This window comes from Melanostigma gelatinosum (assembly GCF_949748355.1).
Source record: "Melanostigma gelatinosum genome assembly, chromosome: 12".
Lineage (NCBI taxonomy): Eukaryota > Metazoa > Chordata > Actinopteri > Perciformes > Zoarcidae > Melanostigma > Melanostigma gelatinosum.
This window is the reverse complement of record NC_136645.1, coordinates 14,221,374-14,240,686: the sequence shown is the minus strand read 5'-3', so window position 1 is coordinate 14,240,686 and position 19,313 is coordinate 14,221,374. Positions and strand designations below refer to the sequence as shown.

Below are 19,313 nucleotides of genomic sequence, written 5' to 3'. Positions count from 1 at the left end.
CTTCTTTAATGTGTGAGGGCTCTGGGTCCTCCTGGTCCAGACTGGAGCTCCACTCCTGCTGCTCAGAGGGAACCTCTTCTTTAACCAACAACAGCTGCTGGATGTCTGCAGGAAAACAGTAAACACACACAGAGGGGTTACAAAGACATTTTAGAATTGAGCAAATAGTCTCCTGGACATACACTTCCAGAGTATCACTAGCACCAGATAATACAATAATGTAATCAACTTATGTGACCATGAACACATGAACCATTTTAAGCTGCCAAATCCATGTGGTGTTATCAAAGAGAACAAACTTGTACTTTAAGTTGAAATATTTCCTGTCATCTAGAAGCTGAGAGAACAAATCAGCATACCTGCAAACTCATAAGAGGTGAAGGAGGTGCCCGTATACGCATCTCTCCTCTCAGTGTTTTGTGAGCCCTGTATCTTTATACTTTATTTGAACTTGTCCAGCACAGGGACGCATTATCTTCACCCACACACAAGCCAGGGTTGGGCCACATTGTGTGTGGGAGTCCTGGAGTCTCAGGGATGGGGAAGGTGCTGTTCCTGCAGGTTGCTGCACAATATCCCACCGACTAACCCGATTCACAACACAACTAGTTATAAGTTTTAAGCTACCACCTGCGTGTCAGAGCTCCCTCTTTGTACGGGGAGCGCCTCACCCGGAGATTCAAACCTTTGCTCTATGACACACGCAACACTATTGCAAATGAGCACACACACACACACACACACACACACACACAGTACTGTTATGTTCAAAATGTCTCAAACAAAAGGTAAAGGAAAAAGCCCCCCTCCTTGTTCCAGAGGAGAAGAAGCATGCAGAGGAGAAGAGGCAGCCCCCCCCCCCCCTGCTCTCTTTCTTCCATCATTAAGCAGGGCCGAATCAGCTGGTTGAAGTTTAAATCAAAAGGAATTTAATATACTAACAAAAGAAAATGCAGTTACAAACTGAATTACACGATCAGCAGTAATATTTCATGAAATAGAGGCCCCATCCACACCACATGACAGACTGGTGTGTCCGCCTCATGGTCCAGATGAGGTCTGATTATCTCCGGGGATTCACAGTTTCTTTGTCCCTCCAAAGTCTCTGAAATGTCTCATATTACACATTCCTTAGCCCATCGATCAGCTCAGCGATTGGCTGAACCCGTCGGACTTCAGTCGGCCACTTCCTTGACCAATTCACCCCCCTTCTTGAAGGCTGTGCTCAGAAACTCTTCAGCAACATCCCCCTCTCTCTGACTTTATGGCGGTGTCATAAATTCTCTGGTTTCTCTCACAGTGCACAACAAATTCAGTAACTCTCCCTTTAGTTGAAACCTTCTATAAGTAAACATATTGAAACACATAATATACATCGCTAGGAGCGCTTTAAAACTTAAATTCCTCACAATACGTATACGTTTAATGCCTGTAAATACCGCAAGCATATTTCTACAGTAGCGAGAACCATCGCCTATACAAAATTAAGTGATTCGTTTTCATTTAACCCTGTTACTGTATGGCTTAATATTAACTTCCACTGTTACTGTCAAGCCGTTAGAATTGTGGCCTATCTTCTATTTACAATTAATATGCATTCAATCCGGTTCAATTATTGAAATCATGAAGGTTCAGGCTCCTTAACACTCATTACTTCAGGGCCTTTGGGAGCAACTGCACGTGGGACAGTTGGGACCGGAAGTACACTGGCTGTGGTCATTACAGTGAACAGTGTGATGAGAGGGCACGTGAGCCCTTGTTGCTGTACTTCGTCTCATTGGAGCAGAGGCTGCAGTTAGCATACCCTGCCTTATCAATGCATCTAAAACACTGACAGCGGGAAGCTGTACTGCTCTCTCTTCACGTCTGTTTAGACCTCCACCTTTATCCAGGCCCAGCTCCACTCACATCTCAGCCCTGCGTCAAGCTGCGCTACACACACAACATCCTCTTCATCTCATCAGTATCTGGGCCTCATGTTTCAAGTTATTATCACCACGAAATCGCCTCATTCTACTTTGAGTTAAACAAAAAAAAAACTGCAACCAGAACCGCCGGTGTTCCGGTTTAACGTTAATGAGTGACCGCGTGGACTGAACCGGAACACGGAGGGTGATTCATGTTTCATCACGTTATCCTCCTAAATCTTGATAATGATGAGCGTTAGCCGTTGACAAAGTTCCGCATGCAGTGGACGTTAACTTAACCAAACAAGTCTGAACGGTAACGGAACTTAAACGTTAACGGAGGGAAATGAAGACGGTGTAGACATCTTAACGCTGATTGGCCAAGACTCGACACGTCGCATCAAATATGTTTTATTGCGAAGATCACGACATCACATTTTCTCCCTGTCTCAATCCAATCTGAGAAACGCTGGCTGACCAGTTGACCCCCCCAAAAAATAAAAACTACACGGATCTACACTCACGTGGATGATATATTTTAATTCAAAACGGCTTATTTCGCAGAAAAGCGACACGTTTGCAGGTATTAAATCAGGAGAAGAAGAAAACTACGAACTGCAACAGAGTCTCACTCCAAACTACATTAGAAGTTATCAGCCGGAGCATGAACAGTGTTAAATAAAGTGAACCTACGTGCTCTTTGTATCCGGATTTCCGGGTTGAGAACAGCGTCCAGAAGTTCCCGTTGTCGCTTATTCGCCTCTTTTGAACGAGAGAGTTCCTCCTCGTACTCTGCTATCGTTCTTTCAAACATACCAAATATCTCTTCATCAGCCGCAGTTAGTCGCTGGTTGATTAAAGATCTCAACATTTCTACGTGACATTTTCTACTCGACATTTTCACGAAACCTACATGCTAAGCTAACTTCAATAGCTTTAACGTTATAGGCTACCAGGAGATTAGTCGTCGTCTTCTTCTTCTTCTTCTTCTCCTCCTTCTTCTTCTTTCACTATAATTGCGGACTACAAACCAATGTTTAAGGCGCCACCTTCTGGACCGGAGTGTGTAACATCATGACTTTATGACAGTTATCATTTAAACACAATAATAATGTTATTTACAACTTCAAATCGAAATAAACTGGATTCTGCCCCAAGCTGCGCGTTTCCGTCCGGATTAGTCTCCACATGCGAGCGCCAGCCGTTTGAGAGGAGAACTTTCGCGGAGAAACTGCACAATCAGACAGCAGACTAGCAGGAAAGGGAAGCAGTACATGCGAAGCTTCTCCAGCTGAACACCAGACAGGTTTGGCTAGCTGGACGACGTCATGCTAATAACTTATTTAGCTTTTTAAAACAACGGGGACGGATCCAGCACGGACAGTTAGGGAGTGAGAGACATGAAGCACCTGCTAAGACATGATATATAGTTATAAATACATCATTATATATATGTGTGTGTGTGTGTTGTATATTAAAGTGAATATTATTATACGATATATATATTATTATACGATATATATTATTATATGATATATATTATTATATGATATATATATATATATTATATGATACTGAGACTATAATAAGATGTCCTGATGTGTTATTTACTGCATCTAGCAAACTATACCTACAGAACTCCATTTCAATTGAAACATATTCCTGAGTGACTTTTTTTGCAGGCAATACTAATGTGAGTTGCCATCGTAAGACAAAATAAATAGACTGAGTTGTAAATGTTTTTGCTGTCCGCTACCTGTGAGAGGAAAGGTAATTGTATGCTACAGTAGAGTTAACAACTGACAATTAAATGTTTGTTGCACATTGGAAAAATCACATTTCATATCAGCAGCCTACATATATAATTCAATTAATTTAAAACTATTTTAAGGATGTACAATTTCCACACATAGCTAATGTCATGTAATACCTTCTGTGGTCAAGTTTATTTTGTAACTTGTGTATAAATACCAAAGAAATTTAACTACATTTGCTCATTAACTAACATCCTGGTGTGGATGTTGAATCTGGCCAGTTGGTGGCGACAACGCACCGTTTTGTTAGTTTTTGACAACCGCCAAAAAACACATTAGATGACGTCGTTATTCCGCGACGATTACAACCTAAACAGAAAACATTGCATTGGTGTTGGCTAAGCCGACAGTGGAACCCTCGAAATCCACACCTCTGAGTGAGGAAGAGGAACAATTTAACACACCATCTTGGCATTGTCTTTTTAGTGGCGAGTTGGAAACAGCTGCGTCTTACGTGATGAACTGTGCGTTGTCGTGTTTGGTCCTCGGCAGCAGGCTCCGCTGACGCCACTCGAGGAAGCGACTGAGGGTGAGCTCAGGGTTAGTGCTGACCTCCACCTGATCTTTGTACGACCAGATATCCAGACCGACCAGCATCACGCGAACACCCACGGGGCGATACAGCTGAAACAGAGCAGCATGCAAGCACACACTGAAGAGTGGAAATGAACCCAAAACTGAATGAACTGTCAAGTAATGCTATAAATCACAGAACCAATCATTGATAATGCTGTCACAGGAAACCACTGGGCCTAGTGCAGTCTGATGATGCATTCATGCTGGACTCTTCTCTTTCAGAGTGTGCAAAGAGGATCGGGAGATATGTGTGAAACATAACAGTTTAGGTGGGAAGATTCGCAGTTAAAGTTAGATTTTCACAGTGAGAGAACTTGTCCTTGCTTTGATTGGTCATATTCCAGTCAGTAAAGAACAGATAGTATCAGGACAGATTTCTTGTATTTAATCCACAGTGAAAATTATGTCTGATGAAGTGCCCGACACGTGGCTGTGCTGCCTTGTTAAGTCGTATCTGCCGCCAAAGAAAATACACTAAATTACTGGTGAAAACAAATGGAATACTTTATTAGTCCAGAAGGGAAATTTGCATAAAATTACAAAACATTACGCTTCGAAACTCATTTGAACTTTAGAATGCCCTTATTTTATTGTCCCAGATTATTTTGTTCTAAGATCAGTGCTTTTTTTTTTACATCATAAGGTTGAATCGTTTTACCTGATAAACAACAGAGAAACAAACATACCTTGTCCACGTGGTTTGCTATTTCAAGCGCTCTGGCCTCTATCGTCTTCTTACTGCCAAACTTCTTATACTAAAAAGAAAGTATTGTTTGAATTAGTCATACAACCAACAACATGTCAGATATAAAAGATAATCTACTTCTTGTCTAAATGTCTATCGTGCAGATCATTATCATTAATAGGCTGCATCTGCAATAACTGGCTCAAGCAGAGAAAGGAAAATAGGGAATCAAACCTCCGTGTGGTCGACCACCACAACCAGCTCCACTGTCTTGGGTTTTCCTGTACGGTCTTTGGTCTGGGCTCTGCTTTTCTGAATAAGACAAAGGTGAAAGATATCAACAATACTAAATATAGGAGGATCAATATATGTACATCATAAGGAATTAGTATGATGCAAAAGTATGAATTTGTCTATTGAAATGTGCAAGATTATGTCATCATTTTCAAATGCATTCAGATCTATTATGTCTCTCCTCCTTGTTGTCCTTGTCTTATTTTCCATCATGTTCCCTTTATTCTTTCCCTTTGTTTGTCTCAAATTGTTACATTGAAGTGAAGTTGCAACAAAAACTTTTGTGAATTAATAAATTATCAAGAGAAAAAGTGTTTGTTTTTTATTATATTTGATGCAGATACAGAACTACTATGATACAAGAAAGGTGTATTGTGATAATTGTCAGAGTTATGGTTCAGAGTAGTATTTGTTTTTTTCATAAAATGATGAAATGTAAAAATGCAGCACAAAATATTGGGTATCAGCTGTAAGCTTCAAGCCCTGGTGTATTTCTGTATGCGTCTTTACCAGGCTGCCGAGCTGGAACAGTCCAGACGGACGAGCTCCGTGATCGTAGAAAGTAGTTGTGTTTCCATGGGAACAGGAGCTCCTCTTCCTCCTCAGGTGTTTGTAGTTGTAAACGGCATGGAGACCCTCGTCACTGTGAGCTCTGGAGCTCGGTCTGTCGCCCTGCTGTCCCGCCTCGGCGCCGGCCAGAGGTTCCAGAAGGTACATTTGGTCCCGGAGACGCACAAACCCCCTGCAAGTGGACACAGGAAAACTTTTTCTTCAGCATGTCTTATTCTCAAACAGATCTCCATTTAACTGCTGGACCTGCCTTTGTTTATCATGCTTCCCAGCTTCTACAGACATTGACACTAATAGTCTTCTATAGCAGACAGAAGGCATCTTTGCATGGCCCTTTGTTGTTTAGGTTACAGGTTTTCAGACACAGAGCGACGGGACTGATCCTCTCTTTGGATTGGACACACTGGTCATGAGTCACAGAGGCTGACTTTCAGTCTCAAATCGTTATGGGGATCAATGTCATTCAATTTGGCACTCTACTTTGAGAAACGTTTTTGGAATTATACATACAGAATGAAAAATACAGTTGACATTACTCACTTTATTCCTGAGCAGAGTCCCACGCTGGCAGAGGAGTCCTCTACTCCCACGACGTGCCCATGGTAGTAGCAGTGAACCTGAACAGACATTCATTATTTGTCACAGACTAAAAGGAGAAATTTAAACTCACACCTCAGTTTTTTCACAGTGCAAAAAATGTGGTCCAATTTGAAGAATAAAATATTGTACATGGTTGTGTCAAGATCAAATGACTTAACCCTGTGATGTAAATTCCTCTTCCACATAAGACTCAAGAATTGCAGTGGGTGGTGTCACGTTTAATAAAGAGGAACTTTATGGTTGAGAAACTTAAGTTTCTCAGGACATCAGATGTTTCGAAATAAAAAATGACTGGCAGGTATTGCATGAAGTGACGTTTGTAGATGAAAATGATGAGGATGACTAATTTCTGTTGAATTAATTAGATATTGATAAAATGGATTTCATTGTACAGCATTGACAGGTAACTTGGTGTACATTTGGGAAGTACTGTACACATAACTGCAGGCACATCTGCAATTTACAAACCCTGTTTCTTGTGTTTAACAGTTCAGAGCTGTGACTTTGATTTTAGACTGAGGACAAACTAACCACACCAGTATCTTACAAAACTGCAAAAATACCAAATACAAGAAAGCAAATGTAGCAATATGGGAGGGCAGGTGGCAAATGATATCCTGTATTTAATTCACTCATTCCTGTCCAGTAAAATAAATATTTGGCAGTATTACACAAGCCTGATTCCAGACCTCTGAATCGTCCATATCTCCGTTTATTCAGTAAATGAAAAAGAATAAATGAAAAAAGTGAAACAAAATGGTAATTCAGTCAGATTATTAGACGAACTAACCTAAACCATTTTACAATCAAGCATACATTTAAGGCTTACAGTCTAAATGTCCACAACACAGGCATCTAGTTCTGATATATCACATTAAAATAAAAGATGATGATAAATACAAGGATTATATTATGTTCGTGAAATAGAAGTGACAGAAAGCAAAGGTACATACCCTAAGATCTGGAGTAGTTGTGATTTGGGTGCCCTGATCAGAACAGTGTGTCACAGAGAAGTTTTCCCCGACAAGATCTCTGAGAAGAACAGTTGTTTTTGTTTTTTACTCAATAATATTGACAAACGAAGAAAGAAAGTACAGTATGTATGGACCCGCTCAGTCAGAAATAAATGCGCTAAGAACACAATCCCAGACATTTTAAGTTTCCTCACTTGTTCTTTTCCAGGTGCAGTGTGTAGTTTTGCCCAACAATCGTCAAAGAGTACTGGAGTACATCAGGGTATATCTACACACACACACACACACACACACACACACACACACACACGCACACACACACACACACACACACACACACAAAGAGAGATGAAACTTAAATACATCTACCCAAAGTTAAATAACTATCCGAATTGAAGAGTAGAGTGTGTTACCTGATGTGTAGCTGCATCATTGATGAGAGATGGATCTGTCAGCCTCTGAGGGATCACTATTTGGTACTTCATCACGTGAGGTAGAGTCCTCACACTGCCCGCAATTATTCCTGCAAGTATCGGGGATATTGTATGAGATAAAAAGAAAGAAAGAAAAAGAAAGGAAAAGAAAGAAGAAAAGATAAGTCGTACCCCATGTGGTGAGTAAAATCCAAACAAAAGATCCAGAACATGGCATGTTGCTCTACCGGACGGACTCTGTCATTGTGAGCTTGGCAGTCTGAAGGAAAAAGGCTCTTCAGCACTCCGCCCTCTTTGCTGTGCAATATCCTGAAAATTACCATTTGAGGTTGACAAACCACATGAGCCACAACCAGAGCCGGTAAAAAAGTTTCACGGTGTCCCCCCCTCCCCCCTTTTTTGTTACAAAATTAGCGTGAGTTGCTGAGTCCGCCTATAGATTGAGTCACATGATTTCACGGGGATTAAAACGCTCTGATGAACCTTGTTTAGAAAACGTGCACAATTTTGCAGTTTCTTGAAAAAGAAAGTGGGCTGTCCACTCAATTACCCCTCAATCGTTGTTATGAGACTTTAGGTTTATTTGAACGTGTTTCTCTCTGAGACATTGCTTTTTGTATTTACCACCACACAGACACACATTTCTATGACAAATGGAAACTAGAGTAATACTCACGTACAGCTTTATGTAGACAGATTTTACAGGGCAGATTTCTTGTATTCAATTATGGGACTCTCCTTATTGATATAAAAAAAACACCCAGTACCCAATATCAGATGACAGAGACCCACTAAAGCCCGTTAGTGGCATTTGTTGCCACCTACTGGTAAAATGGGAGAATGTATCAGACTCGTTTAAAGGATGTACAGTCTCATATCATAAAGAAAGGCCCACAGCCCAGCATGACAAGGATAGAGTGATGAACCCCCGCTGGATCTTCGTCCTCGGTGTGTGCACCCATCTGGGTTGTGTGCCCATCGCCAACGCCGGAGACTTCAGAGGCTACTACTGTCCGTGCCATGGCTCCCACTACGATGCTTCAGGAAGGATAAGAAAGGGACCTGCTCCTCTAAAGCTGGAGGTTCCCTTCTATGAGTTCACTGAGGAGAACGTAGTCATAGTGGGATGAATACTGGAGCTCTGTCTCAGTTCCTCCCTGTAATATGTATTTTTTAGATGGCTCCGTGTGAGAGTGACATAAAACGTGTGTATTTACTGTTGAAGACATATTTCCAACTCTATGATTGAGCTATTGTCTTCTCCCTCGTAAAAAAGTGAGTTGTTTTTCTTTGATTGATCTGCATCACTTAGCTTGATGTCTTTTGATTCACTGACATTTTATTTGTTGTTTTAATCTCTATAGATTTCTTTCATTCCGCACTATTTTTAGCATTTAGTATTTTCCAAACAGCATTATGTAACACAACGTATGAGGGCCGGGTGTGATCAGGTCCAACCCCTTTGCTGCCGCACCAATCCTGATATATTGTGTTGGAGCTGTGTGATAAAGTCAAAGCTGGGGCCTGTTTCATGGTTACCTAAAGTTGAGCTGGTAAAAGTGCTCATACACATGAACAAGAGGCCTGGGGAGCACAACGATTAGGATAAGATGATGGTACGATCAAGAAAAGCCACCGGCAATCTAAAAAAGTATCGACAAGTTGTGAACACATTCAGGAATGTGTCGGCCTGTTGATCAACTGGAAGGAACTATAGATCCAGATCAGGATGTTGTTGGTTTGTGACTCCAAAGAATGTGTAGATTGCTTTATCTCAGGACCTTTTCATCCTTTTTGAGTTTGTGTCAGACAAGATGACAATTCCATACCAGTAATGGCAGCAGCAAAGAGTGCAAACTGCCAAGTAAGATAAAGAACTATTGAGTCACACTCCAGTCACTGATGGATTTAATGCTGACGAACAAAGTGTGCCATGTACAACTGTACGAACCAGTGAAATACACAAACCTTCTACTTTTTATTGATAAAATCATTTGAATACAACATACTGTGCACAGATGCAGGTAAAACCATCGTCTTAAACTGACATTACCATCAAATCAATCAATATAACCATCAAAACTATTTCAAACTGTACAGCTGGCGCTCATTCAGTGAATACATTTTTAAATTGAAATCAGTGGAGTTGAACCGCGGTTAATCATGTGTAACTTCAGAGGTGACTCATGCTGAAAGCTTTTATCACAAACGGAAACTTTACTGCAACCAGAACAGCTAAAGGGGATTGTTTCCTGTGTGGGTATTCATGTGTACCTTCAGATCTCTGTTGCACACAAATCTATTACAGCAAACTGATCAGCTGAAAGGTTTTTCTCCTGTGTGGGTTCTCATGTGTCTCTGTAAATGTGAACGCTCGTTAAAAGATTTCTTACAGACTGAGCAGCTGAAAGGTTTTTCTCCTGTGTGGTTTCTCATGTGTCTCTGTAAATGTGAACGATCGTTAAAAGATTTCTTACAGACTGAGCAGCTGAAAGGTTTTTCTCCTGTGTGGGTTCTCATGTGTCTCTGTAAAGTTGAACGCTCGTTAAAAGATTTCTTACAGACTGAGCAGCTGAAAGGTTTTTCTCCTGTGTGGGTTTTCATGTGTCTCTGTAAAGTTCCACGCCCGTTAAAAGATTTCTTACAGACTGAGCAGCTGAAAGGTTTTTCTCCTGTGTGGGTTCTCATGTGTATCTGTAAATGTGAACGCTGGTTAAAAGATTTCTTACAGACTGAGCAGCTGAAAGGTTTTTCTCCTGTGTGGGTTCTCATGTGTATCCGTAAATGTGAACGCTGGTTAAAAGATTTCTTACAGACTGAGCAGCTGAAAGGATTTTCTCCTGTGTGGGTTCTCATGTGGCTCTGTAAATGTGAACGCTCGTTAAAAGATTTCTTACAGACTGAGCAGCTGAAAGGTTTTTCTCCTGTGTGGGTTCTCATGTGTATCTGTAAAATTGAAGGCCTGTTAAAAGATTTCTTACAGACTGAGCAGCTGAAAGGTTTTTCTGTGTGAGTTCTCATGTGTCTGTTCAGAGTTCCACTCTTGCCAAATGTTTTCTCACACTCAGAGCATCTAAAATGTTTTTCACCAGCGCTACATCTTGAATCACTGACACGGACTTCATCAGATTTCACATAGTTTAAACCTGACTGAGGTTCTCTGGTCTTCTTCCCATCACCACCCTCATCAGTGTCAGAAGACTCTCCAGTCTTCTCATCAGTATCTGGTTCTGGATGTCTATCTGGATCCAAGTTCCTGTCTGGTTCTGGTCCTCCACAGTCTTCTCCATCAGCTTCTGTTCTCATCTGTTTAGTTTGTCTTTGATGAAGCTGTGAGGACTGAGCTTCCTCTTCTTCATCTTCACTCTTCACAGGAGTGAATGAGAACTTGACATCAGCCTCCTCCAGACCGTGAAGCTGCTCTCCTTCCTGACTGGTGCAGAGTTCCTCCTGTTCTTCTTTAATGTGTGAGGGCTCTGGGTCCTCCTGGTCCAGACTGGAGCTCCACTCCTGCTGCTCAGAGGGAACCTCTTCTTTAACCAACAACAGCTGCTGGATGTCTGCAGGAAAACAGTAAACACACACAGAGGGGTTACAAAGACATTTTAGAATTGAGCAAATAGTCTCCTGGACATACACTTCCAGAGTATCACTAGAACCAGATAATACAATAATGTAATCAACTTATGTGACCATGAACACATGAACCATTTTAAGCTGCCAAATCCATGTGGTGTTATCAAAGAGAACAAACTTGTACTTTAAGTTGAAATATTTCCTGTCATCTAGAAGCTGAGAGAACAAATCAGCATACCTGCAAACTCATAAGAGGTGAAAGAGGTGGGGGGGGGGGGGGAGACGGTAGACGATCTACAAGTATTAACAATTTATTAAGTCAAGCATCAAAGCATAAAAAACAGATCTATGGTTTCACAAAACACAAGAATTGATTAAGTAGCCCTAGCAACAGACACAAAGTCAGGGCTCCGTATACGCATCTCTCCTCTCAGTGTTTTGTGAGCCCTGTATCTTTATACTTTATTTGAACTTGTCCAGCACAGGGACGCATTATCTTCACCCACACACAAGCCAGGGTTGGGCCACATTGTGTGTGGGAGTCCTGGAGTCTCAGGGATGGGGAAGGTGCTGTTCCTGCAGGTTGCTGCACAATATCCCACCGACTAACCGATTCACAACACAACTAGTTATAAGTTTTAAGCTACCACCTGAGTGTCAGAGCTCCCTCTTTGTACGGGGAGCGCCTCACCCGGAGATTCAAACCTTTGCTCTATGACACATGCAACACTATTGCAAATGAGCACACACACACACACACACACACACACACACACACACACATAGTGCTGTTATGTTCAAAATGTCTCAAACAAAAGGTGAAGGAAAAAGCCCCCCTCCTTGTTCCAGAGGAGAAGAAGCATGCAGAGGAGAAGAGGCAGCCCCCCCCCCCTGCTCTCTTTCTTCCATCATTAAGCAGGGCCGAATCAGCTGGTTGAAGTTTAAATCAAAAGGAATTTAATATACTAACAAAAGAAAATGCAGTTACAAACTGAATTACACTATCAGAAGTAATATTTCATGAAATAGAGGCCCCATCCACACCACACGACAGACTGGTGTGTCTGCCTCATGGTCCAGATGAGGTCTGATTATCTCCGGGGATTCACAGTTTCTTTGTCCCTCCAAAGTCTCTGAAATGTCTCATATTACACATTCCTTAGCCCATCGATCAGCTCAGTGATTGGCTGAACCCGTCGGACTTCAGTCGGCCACTTCCTTCACCAATTCACCCCCCTTCTTGAAGGCTGTGCTCAGAAACTCTTCAGCAACATCCCCCTCTCTCTGACTTGATGGCGGTGTCATAAATTCTCTGGTTTCTCTCACAGTGCTCAACAAATTCAGTAACTCTCCCTTTAGTTTAAACCTTCTACAAGTAAACATATTGTAACACATAATATCCATCGCTAGGAGCGCTTTAAAACTTAAATTCCTCACAATACGTATACGTTTAATGCCTGTAAATACCGCAAGCATATTTCTACAGTAGCGAGAACCATCGCCTATACAAAATTAAGTGATTCGTTTTCATTTAACCCTGTTACTGTATGGCTGAATATTAACTTCCACTGTTACTGTCAAGCAGTTAGAATTGTGGCCTATCTTCTATTTACAATTAATATGCATTCAATCCGGTTCAATTATTGAAATCATGAAGGTTCAGGCTCCTTAACACTCATTACTTCAGGGCCTTTGGGAGCAACTGCACGTGGGACAGTTGGGACCGGAAGTACACTGGCTGTGGTCATTACAGTGAACAGTGTGATGAGAGGGCACGTGAGCCCTTGTTGCTGTACTTCGTCTCATTGGAGCAGAGGCTGCAGTTAGCATACCCTGCCATATCAATGCATTTAAAACACTGACAGCGGGAAGCTGTACTGCCCTCTCTTCACGTCTGTTTAGACCTCCACCTTTATCCAGGCCCAGCTCCACTCACATCTCAGCCCTGCGTCAAGCTGCGCTACACACACAACATCCTCTTCATCTCATCAGTATCTGGGCCTCATGTTTCAAGTTATTATCAGAATATCACCACGAAATCGCCTCATTCTACTTTGAGTTAATGAGTGACCACGTGGACTGAACCGGAACACGGAGGGAGATTCATGTTTCATCACGTTATCCTCCTAAATCTTGATAATGATGAGCGTTAGCCGTTGACAAAGTTCCGCATGCAGTGGACGTTAACTTAACCAAACAAGTCTGAACGGTAACGGAACTTAAACGTTAACGGAGGGAAATGAAGACGGTGTAGACATCTTAACGCTGATTGGCCAAGACTCGACACGTCGCATCAAATATGTTTTATTGCGAAGATCACGACATCACATTTTCTCCCTGTCTCAATCCAATCTGAGAAACGCTGGCTGACCAGTTGACCCCCCCCCCCAAAAAAAAATAAAAACGATACGGATCTACACTCACGTGGATGATATATTTTAATTCAAAACGGCTTATTTCGCCGAAAAGCGACACGTTTGCAGGTATTAAATCAGGAGAAGAAAAAAACGACGAACTGCAACAGAGTCTCACTCCAAACTACATTCAAAGTTATCAGCCGGAGCATGAACAGTGTTAAATAAAGTGAACCTACGTGCTCTTTGTATCCGGATTTCCGGGTTGAGAACAGCGTCCAGAAGTTCCCGTTGTCGCTTATTCGCCTCTTTTGAACGAGAGAGTTCCTCCTCGTACTCTGCTATCGTTCTTTCAAACAGACCAAATATCTCTTCATCAGCCGCAGTTAATCGCTGGTTGATTAAAGATCTCAACATTTCTACGTGACATTTTCTACTCGACATTTTCACGAAACCTACATGCTAAGCTAACTTCAATAGCTTTAACGTTATAGGCTACCAGGTAGTGATGTTACGAGATGTGCCGACGCTTCGAAGCGTGTGTCGAGTAATGGAGGGGGCGTTTCCTCGAAGCGCGTATCGAGGCTTGCTTCATTTAGGGGAGGAGCCAAAAATGATGACGTCCGAAGCCTCGCTGCCCGGCTGTACCACGTGACTGCTTCGGGACGTGGTTCAGATTTTGCCGAGAGGTTTGACAGCAATATAAACCACTCAGGCTCCATTCAAAATGTGGGTTGTTGGTGGAGAGTTGTGAGTTTGGATAGTTTGGATGGCGTTTATATAGTTTGGAGAGTTTAGAGAGAGATAGTTTGGAGAGTTAGGAGAGTGAGGAGAGAAGGATAGGTGATAAGATGGAGCCAGCTAGGAAGAGGAGGATTTCCCCTGTGTGGGAACACTTTGATTTGATAACTCCTAATAAGGTAAGCTACATCTAACTATATTTCAGACACATTAGGTTTGCTTATCAAGAACTGTATTTTTCACAGTTTCTTATTTTATTCAAAGGTGAGGTGTTTATTGTGCTCCAAGGAGTTGGGGTACAATGACAACACCTCATCCATGCTAAGGCATCACCGTGCCTTGCATGAGAATAAGGAGGAAACTGGAGCTTCACCTAGCCATTGTAAGTCATTACAATATTACAAATGCACCATCACAATTTTTCCCTGTTCACTTTTGTTTATTGTGCAAATAAAGACAGGTAACAGACACTGTATTTATTCTCTTTTAACCAGCCACCAGAAAACAAGAGCTGGATGAAGCCCTCGTCTCCATGATAGTGAAGGACACACAGCCCTTCAGTATTGTGGATGATGTTGGATTCAGGGCGTTTGTGTCCAAACTGGATCCCGATTTAAAGTAATAGGATTTTTCAGCCAAACAAAAGCCACCGAAGCAATAAAACGACTGACCTCAGAGTGTGCCACCATTATACGGTCAAAACAAAGCAGAGAGGAAATCCCCCAGGCTTCCACCTCTCATGATGTCACAGGAGGTAATCTATTATTTTACATTTTGAGATAAATTATTCCGATGAGAACACTTAGTAACGTGATCTGTGGTTTCCTCTTAGGTAGCAAACTGTGGCATCGTTTAGACACCAGCGTCATGGAGGCACGGAAGACTCAAAATGTAACAGCAGATGCCACTGTGGAGGTCCAGCGCTACCTTTCCGAGCCAAATATAAGCAGGCTGGAAAAGCCTCTGGAGTACTGGGAGAGGCAAAAATTCCTGTATGCAAATTTATATAGACTTGCTCTTGCGTTTTTGTGCACGCCAGCATCTTCTGTACCCTGTGAAAGGGTGTTTTCAAAGGCCGGAGAGGTTGTGTCAAAAAAAGGAATCGTTTAAAACCAAACACTGTTGAGAAACTGTTATTTCTGAATAAAAATGAATAAAATGTCCCCTGTCCTGTACATCACTGTCCAAGTTCCACAAGCATATTCAGTCCCCTCTTCCTAGTTCCACAAGCACTTTCACTGTCCTCTGCCTGCTTAAGCCCATGCCATTTTCCTAAAGTGACATAATAACATTATTACACAACCTGCCATATCATATGATACTACCATTTTGGGAAAATGTACACACACAGAATACATTTAAAAAATATTTTATTATGCACATGTCATAATTTATGTACAGAAATGATTTGGTCATACATTTTTGTAATTCAGTCATTCCCAACAGCCATAACAGACACAAAAATTCAATGCATCACATTATGTGGTTCAGATACAGCTGCCTGTGATTATACACTTGGCCAGTAGGTGGTATCGTGTGCACATGAAGCTTCGAGTAATGAACCCTTTCTCGAACCAATTGGCTGAAGTGTTGCGATGCCTCATGAGGCTTCATCTCGCCATCACTACTACCAGGAGATTAGTCGTCGTCTTCTTCTTCTTCTTCTTCTTCTTCTTCTTCTTCTTCTTCTTCTTCTTCTTCTTCTTCTTCTTCTTCTTCTTCTTCTTCTTCTTCTTCTTCTTTCACTTTAATTGCGGACTACAAACCAATGTTTAAGGCGCCACCTTCTGGACCGGAGTGTGTAACATCATGACTTTATGACAGTTATCATTTAAACACAATAATAATGTTATTTACAACTTCAAATCGAAATAAACTGGATTCTGCCCCAAGCTGCGCGTTTCCGTCCGGATTAGTCTCCACATGCGAGCGCCAGCCGTTTGAGAGGAGAACTTTCGCGGAGAAACTGCACAATCAGACAGCAGACTAGCAGGAAAGGGAAGCAGTACATGCGAAGCTTCTCCAGCTGAACACCAGACAGGTTTGGCTAGCTGGACGACGTCATGCTAATAACTTATTTAGCTTTTTAAAACAACGGGGACGGATCCAGCACGGACAGTTAGGGAGTGAGAGACATGAAGCACCTGCTAAGACATGATATATAGTTATAAATACATCATTATATATATGTGTGTGTGTGTGTTGTATATTAAAGTGAATATTATTATACGATATATATTATTATATGATATATATTATTATATGATATATATATATATATATATATATATATATATATATATATATATATATATATATATATATATATATATATTATATGATACTGAGACTATAATAAGATGTCCTGATGTGTTATTTACTGCATCTAGCAAACTATACCTTTGAGTGTTACAATAGCGACTATTATTTCATTCAATGTGTCCATCCAGGCAAATTGGTGTATCCAAATGTTATTAAGAAAAAACATATGATGTAATTTCTTTGGAATCATCTAAAATAATGTTCAGTGTATGGGTATTTTTCCAGGCCACTTTAGGCCACTGACTGGTTGATACGTGCGATGCATTGAGTGGGCAACGCGCCGTGTATTGAGTGGGCCGGTCTGACAGTAAACTCCCGGGCCACTTTTTCCCCCCAGTCCGCCCCTGCCCGCAGGACAGTTAATTGTCCTGCACAATACCTACAGAACTCCATTTCAATTGAAACATATTCCTGAGTGACTTTTTTTGCAGGCAATACTAATGTGAGTTGCCATCGTAAGACAAAATAAATAGACTGAGTTGTAAATGTTTTTGCTGTCCGCTACTTGTGAGAGGAAAGGTAATTGTATGCTACAGTAGAGTTAACAACTGACAATTAAATGTTTGTTGCACATTGGAAAAATCACATTTCATATCAGCAGCCTACATATATAATTCAATTAATTTAAAACTATTTTAAGGATGTACAATTTCCACACATAGCTAATGTCATGTAATACCTTCTGTGGTCAAGTTTATTTTGTAACTTGTGTATAAATACCAAAGAAATTTAACTACATTTGCTCATTAACTAACATCCTGGCGTGGATGTTGAATCTGGCCAGTTGGTGGCGACAACGCACCGTTCTGTTAGTTTTTGACAACCGCCAAAAAACACATTAGATGACGTCGTTATTCCGCGACGATTACAACCTAAACAGGCGTGCTTCTCGGTTCATGAGAAGTGCAAGGCTGAGCCAGCAAGTTCACACAAAGAATGAAGATGGAGGCTTAGAATTGCCCGGGAGATGAAGGGGGCAGATTGCACTTACGATTCACCCGGGATGCCGGGGGCAGAGGCACCCAAACACGTTTTGGCCATTAAAATAGTTAATCATTATTCTAGAGAATAGTAGGGAACTTCCAGACAAAGTCACAAGACCGAGTCAGCAGTTCTAGGAAGCTGGTAGGGCGTTAAGGTCATTAGTTAGGCCCCGGGGTACATATAAATAAACTTACCCTTGACAGTGAAGTCACTGAAAATGCTGACGGGGTACATATGAATAAACATACCCTTGACCGTAAGGTCACTGAAAATGCTGACGGGTTCATATGAAGACAAAAGCATACCCGGCTTTCAAAGATTACGCTGGAGTAAGGGGTTTTTGGTGTAATCAATCAAGTAATGTTTGAAATTCAGTTTGAAGATATGTTTGATGTGATGTGTAGGAATCCGTTTGAAGTCAGAGATCTGAGCCCCGGACGAGTATAAATAGTGGCAGTTTGAAACAGCAGAGGAGTTGTGAGGAGCTGTGCGGAGTGGTGCGGAGTCGTGTGAGCGGTCGTGTGAGGAGTCTCGAACCCCGTGCGGGCTTCTGCCTGCACGGAGGTAAACTTTAACTTCTTGCAGACCTCCGGACTTTGAGAGTCAGAGTTTTAAGAATACTTAGAAGATTTTTTGAAGTCGAGTCAGGGGAGAAGCTCACTCTGTCTATTCCTGCGCTGGGTGAATCATTAACTTTTTCCTCCGTAGACTACATTGCCAGCCAGTCTGCTGGCTGAGTCTGAGTTTTTTAAAGATCATTTGACTCTGAAGGGGTTTTTGAATACTTAAGTGATTTTTCTTACATTTTTCAGTTAACGATTTTTTCTCTGTATTTTGGACCAAGAGATTACACTTTGATTTAAATGCAAATAAATAAATAACGAATCGGTTTCTTCGACCAAATCCTTTTCTTCATATTTTCTTGAGAGGCCAGCCCAGAGAGGGGTTACGCCTCAGCAGATCCCCTTCAGCCCCTGAGGTAAGTTGTGTTTGATCCAGCTCGGTACACTACTGATTGCATTCTTTACATGCACAAACCACACTGATACTTATTCAAATAATAAAAAATAAAAAATAAATTAATTAATTAATTTTTCAATTTTTTTTTATTATCGAATAAAATAATTAAAAATCGTGAGGGGTCACCCCCCAGATCACGTAACAAATGCTATAAATCACAGAACCAATCATTGATAATGCTGTCACATGAAACCACTGGGCCTAGTGCAGTCTGATGATGCATTCATGCTGGACTCTTCTCTTTCAGAGTGTGCAAAGAGGATCGGGAGATATGTGTGAAACATAACAGCTTAGGTGGGAAGATTCGCAGTTAAAGTTAGATTTTCACAGTGAGAGAACTACCTGTTGACTACCTGTTTCAACCTGTCCTTTCTAGACTGAGGCGTGCTATCTCGCAGCCGATTAAGTTTTATACAATCGTGAAGGATATTGTTAGCTGCCGTTGCCCTCGCCCTTCGGTAT

General features: G+C 41.5%; 1 protein-coding gene and 2 long non-coding RNA genes across 3 annotated transcripts; all 3 read right to left on the bottom strand.

Annotated features, from left to right (window-relative positions):
• Nucleotides 1–4,153: 4,153 nt before the first annotated feature.
• LOC306785856 lies at nucleotides 4,154–5,483 on the bottom strand. Its single transcript, XR_013772447.1, has 3 exons — nucleotides 5,217–5,483; nucleotides 4,984–5,052; nucleotides 4,154–4,345 (listed from the first exon to the last, which is right to left on the bottom strand). It is a non-coding gene; the product is annotated as an uncharacterized lncRNA (long non-coding RNA).
• A 1,942-nt stretch (nucleotides 5,484–7,425) lies between these two features.
• Nucleotides 7,426–7,943, bottom strand: LOC306785858. The gene is made up of 3 exons (XR_013772449.1): nucleotides 7,834–7,943; nucleotides 7,615–7,688; nucleotides 7,426–7,478 (listed from the first exon to the last, which is right to left on the bottom strand). It is a non-coding gene; the product is annotated as an uncharacterized lncRNA (long non-coding RNA).
• Nucleotides 7,944–8,655: 712 nt separating this feature from the next.
• Nucleotides 8,656–14,389, bottom strand: LOC306785735 (uncharacterized protein; the record flags this gene model as incomplete). Its single annotated transcript, XM_079280192.1, has 3 exons — nucleotides 14,024–14,389; nucleotides 10,668–11,414; nucleotides 8,656–8,675 (listed from the first exon to the last, which is right to left on the bottom strand). The coding sequence occupies exons 1-3, from the start codon at nucleotides 14,226–14,228 to the stop codon at nucleotides 8,656–8,658; spliced, it is 972 nt and encodes a 323-aa protein (XP_079136318.1). The 5' UTR covers nucleotides 14,229–14,389.
• Between the last annotated feature and the right edge of the window lie 4,924 nt (nucleotides 14,390–19,313).